The following is a 12,658-nucleotide window of genomic DNA, read 5'->3' as shown; positions in this document are numbered from 1 at the left end:
CACACACACCATACACAACACACTCTCTCAAGTAGAAGCAACCCGCAGCGAAGATGAAGATGTATGAATGACTTCACCCACCCCCTTCTGCGATTTACTAACCGTCCTTGCGCTTGCAGGACCTCGTGCTGGCCCTTCTCCCTCCTCCGCTGGTGGAAGAACGACGACAAACCCTCAACGCAGGGCAACCAAACACCCACCACCAACCCCCCGCAGCCCGCCCACCACACCCCCATCACCATGGCCAACCAGTCCGACCACCCCCGCCGCGACGAGCATCACTCCCAGAACAACAACCCCCCGGCCCCCCACCACCAACCCTCCCGCCACGCGCCCACCCCCCTCCGCACACCCAACACCACCCGCCCCATCAACCACCCCGCCCCAGCTCACCCCCACCACCAGCACCACCCGCACTCCCCGCTGCCAGCCTCACCCGCCCCCTCCTCGCCCACCGCCCCCCACCCCCGCCGCCCCAGCTCCCAACCCGAACCCGAACCCCACCACAGCGGCGGCGGCACTCGCCACCCGAACTACCGGCCCCCGAGGGGCCACCCCCAGAACCGCCCCCGGAGAGTGAGGCGCGTGCGGACGGCCGGGAATCCGGACGAGGCGCGGTACGCTGCGGAGGGGGTAGCGGTGAGGGACTTTGAGCCAAGGGCTGTGAAGCCTGTGCGGACGGTGGGAAATCCGGACGAGGGGAGGTATGCTGTGGAGGGAGTTGCGGTGCGTGACTTTGAGCCGAGGGCTGTGAGGGAGGTGGTGGGGGGTGTGGGGGTGGAGAGGGAGGCGGAAGCTCCGGGTGGGAATGGGGACTTGGATGGGAGCGACGATGAGGATGGGAGTGCTGTTGCCGGCTCTGGAGCCGTTGAGATGACTGGCCACGAGGGTGGCGATGCGCGAACGCCGGAGGAGTGAGGGAAGCTTGGCTGAAGGATGGGGATGAGGCCCTGACCTGTGACGAGTGGATCAGGGAGATTAGCTCGTGAGGAAACGAGGCCAGGACGGGATACCGGATGAGAGCGCCGTGATTGTCGGGCTGAAGATAATGCGAAGCTGGGATGGGATCTCAGAGGAGACGAGAGGGGTCCCTGTGGTGTTTCTAGAATCTAGATGCCAGCATGTGGACTAAAAGATCCGTCCGATACTACATCAAGACCGCCGACTGATCTCACCGAGATTTGCAGAATACACAAAAGAGGAAGTCAACTACGCGTCATGGACATCCCAGTTGAACACGTAGAAATTACGGTGTAGTTAACTCGCCCTGGAATTGTTGAGTTTCGTACCTTGCATTGCTTGCCAAGATGCTGCGTGTGGAGAGTGGTATTTGGACAAGTCAACATAATGGAAAAGGCGGGAAACTGGGAGAACTTTGGACCAGTACGAAGTATTTGATTCGACATCCGAGACTGCCAGTGGAAGTGGAAAGAGCCGGGACTTGAGTTGCGGAATGAATTGGGCAAGTGCCCCCGGCCCAGCCATGCAGTCGAGAGGCTCGAGCGACTGAAGGACAGGGATTCCCAGCAATTAGACCTGACCGCTAATAGCGTAAAATGCGGTTTAAAAAAGACGATAATCGTACAGATCTATATCCTGGCAGCGGTTCAAACTCAAAATGCAAGTCTACCCCTGATTGTTTTGGTTTTGCCGTTTTGGGACCCAACTTTCGTGGGCTCGGCAATGATCCGACAACGGCAGGGACCTGGCTGTCTGAGATTGAGATGGCGATTCGCTGGTCTGCTTACTCCACCTCAGCGTTCTGGCCCAAGCTTTCGCTGGGCATCGCGCCATCCACGCGTTAGGCTTTTGATTCACCGCCGAGCCTCTCGGCTCGATCGCTGCCCGACCCCGGCCCGCCTCCATTCCCACCCACCTTTTCCACCAGTCTCCATTTCCGCTCCCCGGTTTGTTGGCAGCTTTCCCACTTTCGACAGACCCCACGGTTGCGCTCCAAGATCGACCACGATCGGAGCTTGCGCTCGCTGCCAACCCCGTACATTTGTGCTCTTTCTCTTCTTGTACAATCCTTTTATTTTGCCTTTTCCGGCCGTGTTTACACCCTGCGTGACACAGACACCCTCGTACACAATATTCCCAACCCCGTGGTGCTGCTGTGCTGCTGTGCTGCTGTCCTCCGCCCTCGCCCAAGATTCTCGATCCAAGCTCCGTTTGTTTATGCCCAGCACGCCAGACCGGGAAATCGCCGTCGCAACTGTTGTGCCCCTCGAGCTGCAGCCACGACCATCGATCTTTTTCTTTTGCATGCGGCCTGTCGCAACCCAGCCACCAACCCTGCAGTGTTCCCGAGAGAACGCGCACCAGCCGCTTCCGCCTGTTTACACTGGTCGGGGACTTGTTCCGTTTATACCTGCCTCGACGCCGATCTGCGCCGCTCGCTTTGCCCCCCTACCCCGCCACTTCTTTCGCGCGACCCGACCACACGACGCACACCACGAAGGGCCCGCGACACCATAATCGCGAATCGCATCGCTGCCACCCTCTGTCGCAATGACCACGGCCAATTGAAGCGACCATGGTTCGTGTCACGGAGGAGCTGGTGCTCTCGCCAGAGCATGTCACTCTCTACTACGCGAGCGACCCGCTGCTTGGCCAACTCCCCGTCCTCATCTTCTACGGCCCCTCCACCACCGCAAACTACACCCACAACAGCTCCCGAATCCAGATCCACATCTACAGCGCGGCCGGTTATGTGTCCTTTCCCCGCATCACCGTTTCTCCGAGCTCGCCTTTCTACAGCGTCGTCGCCCACCTCCCGCGCGAGTTCCAGGGCGATGAAGTTTGCAGGGGACTTGCCTTTGGACTCCGCAGATATTTTGCCGAGCTGCCCGAGGTCGTCAAGAACCATCTGAAGAACCAGTACCCGGTCACACGCGCCCGGCGCCCTGGGTCCGCACCGGCCCTGTTCGGCGAGCAGCATGCTGCCGACCTAGCGAAGGCCGCCGTCCAGGCAGGGAACACGGCCGAGGTCATCGAGATCCTCGAATATTCGTTACGGACGCAGCACATGAGTGGCATCGACGTGGACCTAGTCCTGCCGCCAGGGTCGATCGTTCCCCTAGAAAACGCCGACTTCGAGGACGTGCCGGACGACGACGACGATGATATCCTAGACCCGACTCTGCGTCAGTACGGCGGGTACGCTCCGTTGGTGAAGCTGTTCGGTGAGCCGGTCTTTTTACCAACCTCGAAGCTACGGCGAGCGCCGTCGAGGCCGACTTCGTTAAACCGCACCAAGTCCTTCTCCAAGAACCAAAAGGTGGAGCTGCGTATGAAGATGGGCGAGCTGGTCGACACCGAGGAGCGTTACGTGCTCAAGCTTAACGAGCTTGTCAATAATATTGCCAACGACTTTCGAGTAAAAGCCAAAGAACGCCCTTCCGAGAGCATCAGCCCATGCGAAGAGGATTTGGAGAAGCTGTTCCCCAAATCAGCCGATAGCATTCTCGAGAACAACTCGGCCTTTATGCAGGAACTCCGGCGGATCATGGACGAAACCGAGGAGGAAGCCGTCAAAGACATGGACACCCCGTTCCCCATCACTAGGTTGGGTGGTTCCAACAAGGCCAAGGATCCAAGTGGTGCCGTTGCCATGGCCAAAGTGTTCCTCGAGTGGTTCCCCAAGTTTACCGACTGCTATCAGGATTACATTCGCGCCAGCCAGAATTTCCCCCAGCTCCTTAATAGTTTCCTCGACAACCAGTCAAGCTTTCGTCAGCGGGTTGTCCAAACGGGCGAACAGACCATCCGCTCGCTGCTGATCGAGCCGGTACAACGACTACCCCGATACAGCCTCTTCATTGACCAAATAGTCTCCTGCCTTCCTATCACCCACCCAGCATTACAACTCCTCCTTCGCGCGAGAGATATAATCACAAACATCTGCTCCATGGACGATCCCCTCCCGGAGAAGCCCCACGTCACAAACCGCATTCGCGCTATGGTAGAACACTGGCCGGCGGACCTTGAGCCCCAGGGTCGGTTGATCCTGGCTGTCGACTACCTCGAGCTTGCGGCACCTTTCGACTTCGTTTCGCAGAGCCAGGAGCTCTCGGACAGGCCAGGTGTTTTGCTTCTATTTTCTGACTGCATCGCCATCCTTCAAAAGCGGACAAACTCGGGCCTCACAGGTCGTGACTTCTTACGCGAGATCGACAAACCCTCTCCGGCGGGCTTGCTGGCATCTATGACCAACGCCGCCGGTGGGCCAGGAATGTGGGAATTCGCCTTTGGCGGGTGGCATAACTTGGCCGATGTCCGCTTCACCGAGTCCTCCGATGGCCGGCTGGTCTGGATGACATCGACTCAAGAGATGAAAGGCGCCCCTGCCGGCGAGCATTTTACCAGCAAGGCCATCACTTCACGGTGCTTCCTTCTCCAGGATCATTACGAGGGCAGAGCGAGCAAATGGAGTGACGATATTGTCAAAGCCCGCATCGAAGGCCGGTTTGCCGAGAAGGAGAGGGAAGATCCTACCTGGACGCTCCGCACGGTGAGGATGCAGGACAACAATTTTGGGTTGCATGCCGCCGTCTTCCAGGAGGGCGCTCAACAGCTCATCGAGGGTCGCAGGGAACCCGCCCCTATCCGCATCGTTTTGGACAACGACAAAGGCACCAAGGGGGCGCCTGTCGGCCACTACGGCGTTGAGGTCGTGTTCGAGGCGAGGACCGGCGACATGCGGCGCATCTCGATGAATACATTGGGCCTGAACGGGAAGAAGTTTACTGACGACGTGGCACTGGAAGATTTCCTACCGACCCTCTCGCGCAGGATTGTCCAGCTACTCAGCGCGCAGTTCAGCGTCTCCAACTTGAGGCTCGTCCCTGCCCTGGTGTCATATTACACCAAGATTTTGCGTGCGATCAACATCACAACCAAGGTAGAGAGGAATAGTCGGTCGTTCCTCTCCTCCTCGCCAGTGAAGATGCTCTCAAACCTACTGGTTGGGAGCAACGCCTCGTCTAGCACGACCTCCCTCGAGAACGTGGGCAGCAGCGGGTCGAGGCACAAGAGGACCCGCTCCAACAGCCACAGGGACGTGGCAGTAGTAATATCCGGGTCGATCAAGGACAGAGACATACCACGCCTTACTGTGGAAGAAGAAGAAGAGCCACCAGAGAACCCGCTGGTTCGCCTCGAACAAACCTTCACCGGATACGTGGCCAACATGCAAGCGCGCAAGGGTTACTTCATTGGCCGTACCCTACTCAACAGGTCCATGGCCGACGAGCTCCAGGTGAACGATCTCTACAACCGCCTCATTGAATTCCCCTACGACTTGGATGCGGCCTCGGAGCTGGGGACAGAAGTCATCTTTGCGGCGTTTGAGAAGTTTATCCGCATCGCTTGGCGTGAGCAGATCGGGCCCGTGATGACTATGCATCATCTCGAGGCTCTCCAAGTGCGAGCGTCCAAGAAGGTGGTGGGTGACTTTGCCGACTTTGTTCGCTTCCTGTTCAGCGATATGGCCCCTCAGAACCGCCGAGCGTTCACCGCCCTCATGAAGTTGCTCGCAGATCTCCTTGAAGGCTGCAGCAATGACGGGGACAGAGGGGCGTTGACACTAGCTTTCGCAGAGATGTTGGTCGACGACGCGAATCCGTCGGATTACATCAACCTTCTCGACCGCCTTGTCGAGGATTGCGACCGCATCTTCGAGAAGGCGGATGCTCCAGACCCCACTGGTTTACTGAGCGGCTTTAATAACGGTTATAACGGTTTTCCCTATGAGGTTTTGATCGCTAGCAACCGAAGCCAAAAGTCAATCTCAGGGTCGATGACTTCAAATACCTCGTCACTCCGGAGGAAGTTCGGGTTCGATACGCTCTTGCGGCAGAATAGCAAGACGGAGACCGACCGGCCGTCCATGTGGCGCACGCTGAGCAAGCACAGCAAGACCCAGAGCTTGGAAAGCGCCACCATGACGATTGCCAGCAGGTCAAAATCGGTAGATATGGGCGCCAATTACACAATACCCAACCGGCTCCGCCGCCCGGGATCGCGCGACCGACCTCCGGTTGCCGGCGCCTTTGATGATATTGGACACCGCCCTCTGAGCTCTCACCGACTCGAAACCATCGGCGAGCCGGAAGTGCCCGAATTGGTTGAGACAAAGTCCCTCAAAAAGAAGCGTCGAAGCTCGCTCTCGGACCTGAAGTCTCTGATGTCGTCGACAAGTCTGGAAGATGACCCGGCGCTCATGCCTTTGAGCGTCAACCAACAGCAGACGTCGGAGAAGTTCAACTCCGTCCCTCAGCCAGACTCGCCCTCCAAGACCCCGAGCAGTCCCCAATCTCACACACAATCCTTCCGCTCGTCAAAGCAAAAGGAAAACGATGTAGACTCGTTCCAGTCACCCACTGAATCCCCAGACGAAAGCGACAAACCGGCCACGCGGAGACCGCGTGCTAGAACCATCACGATCTCGCAAATACCGACCCTCAAGGCGCCACCCTCGCGCATCCCCGGGCCTCCCCCGCTAGAATCACCCACCCGCCCATCCAGCAGCCCCGGAAAAGCATCGGGTACCGGCCAGAAGCTTCGCCTCCAATCCCCGCAAAAGCTCCGCGAACGCCTACAAACCGAGAAGAAGGCCGTCGACGAGGTCGACGCGTCCCTCAGAAGCGAGCTATCCCGCATCTCGGAGGACATGGCGCGCGTCAACTCAGCCCTCCCACGCTCCGCCACGGCTGACCTCCGCAAACTCTCCACCGCGGTCAAGGCGCTCGAGGACCACGTGCCGCAGGTGCTGCAGGAGCTCGACGACCGCCACGCGCTTATGCAACGCGACTTCGAGGCCACGCTCCGGTCGTCCGAGGCTAAAGTGAAGGCCATCGACCAGCTGTACAAGGAGGCGACGGCGGAAAATGAGCTGCTGTACGAGAAGTTCAACTCGGAGCTGGGCAAGATCGTCAAGGCCCTCAAGGGCAAGGGCCGCGAGGATAAGGAGGAGCTGGTTGCGAGGCTGAAGGAGTCGAGCGATGAGGCGGCGAGGGCCAAGAAGGAGAATGCGCGCCTGCGGAGAGAGATGGTCAGCTTGAGGATGCTGCTGAAGGGGGCGACGAGCACGGCGAATGCTGGGAGCAGTGGTGGCGCGGGCAGTGGTGGGGAGGGGAATTAGGTGATCGTGGGGGTGCTTGGGTGGGGATTGTTTGGCTGGATTCGTTGGCCGCGCACCGTGGGCGAGCTTGGTTTTGAGGCGTTGATGGGTTGGATTTGGCTGGTTCGGTTAGTGTGGTCATTGTGTTGGTGGGGTCCCGGCTGGGTTTGTGTTTGGATTATGGCCGCGGTTCAGGGATGGCGCGGCCGGTGTATGGTATCGTTGATGTTCAGCCTTTGATGTTCATTCGATGTTTGAGCATGCATAGCCGCAGCAGAATGCTGACATGATTCAAATACTCTCGTGGGTCTTTTTTTGTCTTGGGTATCATGATCAACTCCGTAAAAGCCAAACCAGCGCCATCGTAGTTCAGAAAGGTTGTGTCAACTCCTGACTTTAATCAGGCCCCTCCGCCATCTTCATCAACACCTCCTTCGCCTTGCTCTCTTCGACCCAGCACTCGAAGAACAACGGCCCTGCCTCCACCGCCCTGATCGGCCGTGTCCGCACGCCACCAATGTCCTCTCCGGCCACCGCGCGCCCTTTCCCTTTGGGCTGCAGGTTTGGCTCAGACGGTATCCATGCCTGCGGATGCTATCATTCCTGTCAGTGAACCGCGGCTCCTCAAGAATAGTGCCAACTCGGAATGGCAAAAAGAGACATACCCCAATCGGCGCCCTCCCCTCCTCCCCCAACTCCACCGCCACCGTAAACGAACACCCCGACCCAGCTCCCCCACCCCCATTCCCCCCATCCCCACCCCCACCTCCTTGATACCCAAAAAGCCCCTCCAACGGCGCCATCCCCTCCGCCACCCCCGCCATCCGCCTCAGCGCCCCGCGCAGCTGCTCATCCAGGTCAGGCCACGCCAGGCCCGGGTTGCGCGCATCCGCGCCCAGGTGCCCCTCGCGTGCCTCCTCTGACCGTGCGTCCCGTGCGAGCACCCGTGCGAAGTCGCGCATGGCTTTGCTGTTGGCGTTGCTGCTGGGGGCGATGGTGGTGGTGGTGCTGGTGGGGGAGGGCCAGGTGGGGAAGTGGGAGGTGTCGATGAGCCAGCGTTCGAGGACTGCGCCGGAGGGGATGGGGGGTTGGGAGTTAGTTGGGGGGGTTTGGGTTTGGGAGGGGGAGGGGTTGAGGAGGGGGGGTTCGAGGGGGGCGTGGATGACGATGGCGACGCGGGAGACGTGCCCTGTGGCGAGCTGGGCTGCGACTGCGTCGACGGCGTCGCGGATCCAGGCGCATACTTTGGGGTGGCGGTTCTGGTGCACGGGGAGGTTGTAGGCTTTGGTGGAGAGGAAGGTGGAGGGGGGGTAGATGTGGCGGTAGTAGAGGATGTTGTGGATGGCGACGGTGAGGAAGGAGTTGAAGGAGCTGAGGAGGATGTGTGAGTGGTCCAGGGGGAGGGAGTCAGTCTCCTCGGGGGTGGGTTCGGGTTGTGGTGGTGGCATTGTTGCTTCGTGAAGGTAGGTACCCATTAAGTCGATCTCCCGCCCTTGAGGTCGTTAGTGTAAAAAAGGCGAGCTTGTTTGGTGATATTCCCTGTTAGTGAAATCTCCGGGTTGCGAGGCCGCAAGGCGCGACTTGGCGACAGCCCTCCAACGCCAAAGCAGCTGACTTGATTTGTGACAAGCCTGGTTCTGCCCCGCCGTAGTTTGTTGTGTTTAATGTTAACAACCCTGCTGGCTCCTGCCACCCCAAATCAACCCCGCAGCCAGCCGCAGTTCACGCCGCTAATTGCCCTGCTACGCGTCTCAAACATAGGGCGATCACAGTGCTCCGCCTTCTTGACCGTGTCTTGAACCCCACATCACCGCTTGTTTGCCGTTTTAACTCGGGCGGTCTCCCGAGATCCATTCAAGCCCCCACAACACACACCTTGTCCTAACCCCCTCACCACGGTCCTTTATTTTGTTGTCTTACAGAAAAGAAACAAGCAAGTACAAGGGAAAAAGAAGCAATTAACCCTCAATATGGACGAGCACCTAGCGCAGCTGCTCGCCGCTACCCACGACAAAAACGAAGCCCCCCGCAAGAGGGCCGAGCTCGATCTCCTGCATGCCCGGCAGAATCCCGAATTCCCCCTATCCCTTTCCCGCATTGGCGCACACACCGGCGCCCCCGTCCAAATCCGCCAGTCGGCCCTAACATACCTGCGTAACTTCATCGAGAAGAACTGGGGCCCTGACGATACCGCCAGTGGCCCTCAGATACCCATCGATGATTCGACGAAAGACTACCTTCGCAATGTCATTCTGGAGCTAATCCTGAGCCCCGAGGACGAGCGCAAGGTTAAGGTCGCGGCTAGGTGAGCTCGGACTGGGAGAAAATGGACCAAGGAGACCTCGGGAGCTAACCCTGCCGCCAGCTATGTGGTCTCCAAGATTGCCATGGCCGACTTCCCACACCGCTGGCCCACCCTCCTCCCCTCCGTCCTCGGTATCATGCCGACCGGGACCGATGCGCAGCTCCACGGCGCTCTGCGAATTCTACAAGATTTGGTCGAAGAGAGTTTGACCGACGAGCAATTCTTCAGCGTGGCCCGGGACATCATCAAGGCCTGCTACGATGTTGCGCTGAACGAGAATCGCAAGGAGACACATCGGAGCTTGGCCGTGTTGGTTTTCCGGAGTTGCTTTGACCTGATGGATATTGTGAAGGAGGACCACAAGAAGGAAGTCAAAACGTTCGCTGAGCAGGTCCTCAGCGGCTGGTTGCCATTCTTGGAGCAGGCTATCAAGACACCCCTCCCGCCTCTTGTGGACGACAATGGGTCGCAACCCGACAACTGGTACGGCCCGATCGCGCTCAAGGATCAAGCCGTGAAGACCTTGATCAAGATCCGGACCGTTTTCCCCTCTCTTCTTCTGCCGCAGATCCTCGCTCTGTTCACTGCCACATGGGAAGAGCTCTCGAGGCTGATGCCCCCGCATCAGTCACTGTTTATCAACTCTGATGCCCAGAGCCGGCTGGAAGACATCGACGGTCTCCCATTTACACTCGATTTCCTGGTCCTGGACGACCTAGACTTTCTTAGCCAGTGCATTCGCGCACCGCCCGTGCAAAAGCAGCTCGAGGCCGACATCGCATCCCGTGGCGCTGTTCACGATACCCCCTGGGTCCTAGATCTCATGAACCTCTTGACCTCATTCTCCCAAATTACACAGGAAGAGGAGGGCCTGTGGAACATTGACGTATCCCTCTACCTTGCCGACGAGACGTCTGTGTCGTCCAATTACACTGCCAGGACCGCCTGCGGTGACCTCGTCATCAAGCTTGGAGAATGGCTCGACAAGGCCGCGCTAGAGGGTCTCTACGCCTACACTAAGACCATCTTTTCGGCTGAGTCTGCAAGCTGGCAGAAACAAGAAGCCGCTTTATTCTTGTTCAATGCCATTTTGAACGACTTTCAAGACTGTGACAAGTCGATACCGCCCGAGATCGCTAACGCCTACCTCGAGCTCGTAACCTATGCCATTAACAAGCAGGATGAGCCAATGTTGCGTGCTCGCGGGTACCTCGTCGCCGGCGCTTTGGCACAAACTTACCAGCCCGCCCTTGGTCTTCTCGATAATGTGGTTGAGGCGATCACCAGGGACGACTCGGAACTCGTGCAGGTTGCCGCCGTCAAGGCCGTGGAGGGCTTCATCAGGGGTGGCGTCCCGGTGGACCGCCAAGCTCCCATAATCATGGCCATCCAGCGTTTCTTGGAAGCTAAGGACCTCAGTGAGCTGGAGGATGCCGATGATCTCCTGGTCACGCTTCTGGAGACACTACGTACCACAGTGAGCATGGATACCAGAATTGCTATCCAGCCCGACAGCAAGGCCGTAGACCTGCTCTTCCTCATTGCCAAGCACGGCGCCGCAAACTTCCATGTCACCTTAATCGTTTGCGAGACCTTCGAGGATATTGCGAGAACCTTCAAAGACAACGAGGGGCCACTCAAAGATATGGAGCACCCGCGTCTCTACGCCGCGCTTTGCGGCAAGGTCTTGCCATCCATCACCGGGACGTTCGACGTTGCCAACCTCACTCAGGACAACCCTCTCGTCACGGTATGTGTCCAAGACGTCCTCATAAATACCCCGTGCTAATTGCTTTCCAGCTCGCCGCCGACCTTCTATCCCTCCTTGTCCAGTTCGGTTCCGAGCCGCTCCCTGAGGGGTTTGTTGCCGCTACACTCCCGAAACTTCTTCATCTCTTGATGACCTCTTCCGATGGCGCCATTCTGCGCCCTGGCGCCGAGACTGTGAAATACATTCTCATGCACGACCACAAGCAAGTCTTTAGCTGGCAGGATGAGAACGGCCAATCTGGTCTCGAGGTCTGCCTCCGCATTATCGACCGTCTTCTCGGCCCAGACATCCAGGATACTGCAGCCTCGGAAGTTGGTGGCTTGGCCGCCGAGTTGGTTGAGAAGGCCGGCCACGAGAGGCTCGGTCCTTTCCTGCCCCAGCTTCTGCAGGCGGTTGCTACACGGTTAGAAACTGCCCAAGCCGCGCCCTTCATTCAGTCCCTTATCCTAGTGTTTGCCCGGCTCTCACTTGTTGGCGCGCAGGATGTTGTCAACTTCCTCAGCGACATCCAGATTAATGGGCAGGTGGGGCTGCAGGTTGTTTTGAGCAAGTGGCTCGAGAACTCGGTCAACTTTGCGGGCTACGACGAAATCCGACAAAAGTGAGTTACCGCCAGCTTCTGAAATATTGAAACGATTCTGACTTGTTTAGCGTTATCGCCTTATCCAAACTCTACTCCCTGAACGACTCTCGCTTGGCGCAGACCACGGTCAAGGGCGAACTCATCATCACCAACACGGACAGGATTATGACCAGGTCCCGGGCCAAACTGAGTGAGTTGCCATCAACTCGCCATATGATCTACGACTCACACCATCCATCAGACCCCGACCAATACACAATCATCCCGGCCCCCCTCAAGATCCTCAAGGTTCTCATCGAGGAACTGGTCTCCGCCTCGGGAATGCAAGCCGCCGCCAACGTCGCCGCAGCCGCCGCCACGGAGCTCGCGGACGAGGACGACGACGGCGACAACGAAGGGTGGGAGGACGAGGCCGACGACACGCTGGACCTGGCGCTGGGCGGCACCAAGTCGGACCTGATGGGCTGGCTCGAGGGCGGCGGCAGCTCGCGGCAGCGCGACGACGAGACCCAGGCCTACCTCGTCGACTTCTTCATCCGCGCCGACGCCGAGAACATCGCCGAGTTCCAGAACTGGTGCGCCATGCTTTCCGACGACGAGAAGCAGAAGGTCAAGGAGGCCGCGCAGTAGGACGGCGAGGCCCCCCGCCCGGCTGTGCCTCTGAGGTTGGTTGTGCAGAGCGTGGTGCCGGTGATGTTCCGGTGAGAGCACCGGCTATTATTCGGCGTGATGTGATGATGGCTGGGGCGGTGGGTGCCATGCCGAGAACCGAGGCCAATTGTGATTAGATATATTGTGGGTTGCGGGCTGGCAGCCACCAATCGCCACACGCATTGTTGGAGCAGGATTGTGGGAAGCCGATATGCAAGTATAGAC

The 12,658-nt window shown here is 58.6% G+C and overlaps 3 protein-coding genes across 3 annotated transcripts; 2 read left to right on the top strand and 1 right to left on the bottom strand.

Annotated features, from left to right (window-relative positions):
* Positions 1 to 2,401: 2,401 nt before the first annotated feature.
* On the top strand, positions 2,402 to 7,417 carry F5144DRAFT_249627 (uncharacterized protein). Its single transcript, XM_066783436.1, has one exon. It carries the CDS (start codon positions 2,537 to 2,539, stop codon positions 7,142 to 7,144), a length of 4,608 nt encoding a protein of 1,535 aa, XP_066643497.1. The 5' UTR covers positions 2,402 to 2,536; the 3' UTR covers positions 7,145 to 7,417.
* Positions 7,418 to 7,519: 102 nt separating this feature from the next.
* F5144DRAFT_489087 (DNA-binding protein) lies at positions 7,520 to 8,571 on the bottom strand (the record flags this gene model as incomplete). The annotated part of the gene is made up of 2 exons (XM_066785702.1): positions 7,520 to 7,717; positions 7,789 to 8,571. 2 exons carry the CDS (start codon positions 8,569 to 8,571, stop codon positions 7,520 to 7,522), a joined length of 981 nt encoding a protein of 326 aa, XP_066643496.1.
* A 240-nt stretch (positions 8,572 to 8,811) lies between these two features.
* Positions 8,812 to 12,554, top strand: F5144DRAFT_249571 (armadillo-type protein). Its single transcript, XM_066783435.1, has 5 exons — positions 8,812 to 9,428; positions 9,489 to 11,178; positions 11,229 to 11,800; positions 11,851 to 11,972; positions 12,024 to 12,554. Exons 1-5 carry the CDS (start codon positions 9,094 to 9,096, stop codon positions 12,410 to 12,412), a joined length of 3,108 nt encoding a protein of 1,035 aa, XP_066643495.1. The 5' UTR covers positions 8,812 to 9,093; the 3' UTR covers positions 12,413 to 12,554.
* Positions 12,555 to 12,658: the final 104 nt, after the last annotated feature.

This window comes from Chaetomium tenue (assembly GCF_020726465.1).
Source record: "Chaetomium tenue strain MPI-SDFR-AT-0079 chromosome Unknown F5144scaffold_4, whole genome shotgun sequence".
Taxonomy (NCBI): Eukaryota; Fungi; Ascomycota; class Sordariomycetes; order Sordariales; family Chaetomiaceae; genus Chaetomium; species Chaetomium tenue.
The sequence above is the reverse complement of the archived record's forward strand: the minus strand, read 5'-3'. Positions and strand labels throughout refer to the sequence as shown.

Excerpts from the sequence above, each read along its gene's own strand:
- F5144DRAFT_249627 (XM_066783436.1), top strand. The coding sequence starts at position 2,537 with ATGGTTCGTGTCACGGAGGAGCTGGTGCTCTCGCCAGAGCATGTCACT.
- F5144DRAFT_249571 (XM_066783435.1), top strand. The coding sequence starts at position 9,094 with ATGGACGAGCACCTAGCGCAGCTGCTCGCCGCTACCCACGACAAAAAC. Across the intron at positions 9,429-9,488 it reads AAGGTTAAGGTCGCGGCTAG|CTATGTGGTCTCCAAGATTG; the intron begins GTGAGCTCGGAC and ends CCCTGCCGCCAG. Across the intron at positions 11,973-12,023 it reads CAGGTCCCGGGCCAAACTGA|ACCCCGACCAATACACAATC; the intron begins GTGAGTTGCCAT and ends ACCATCCATCAG.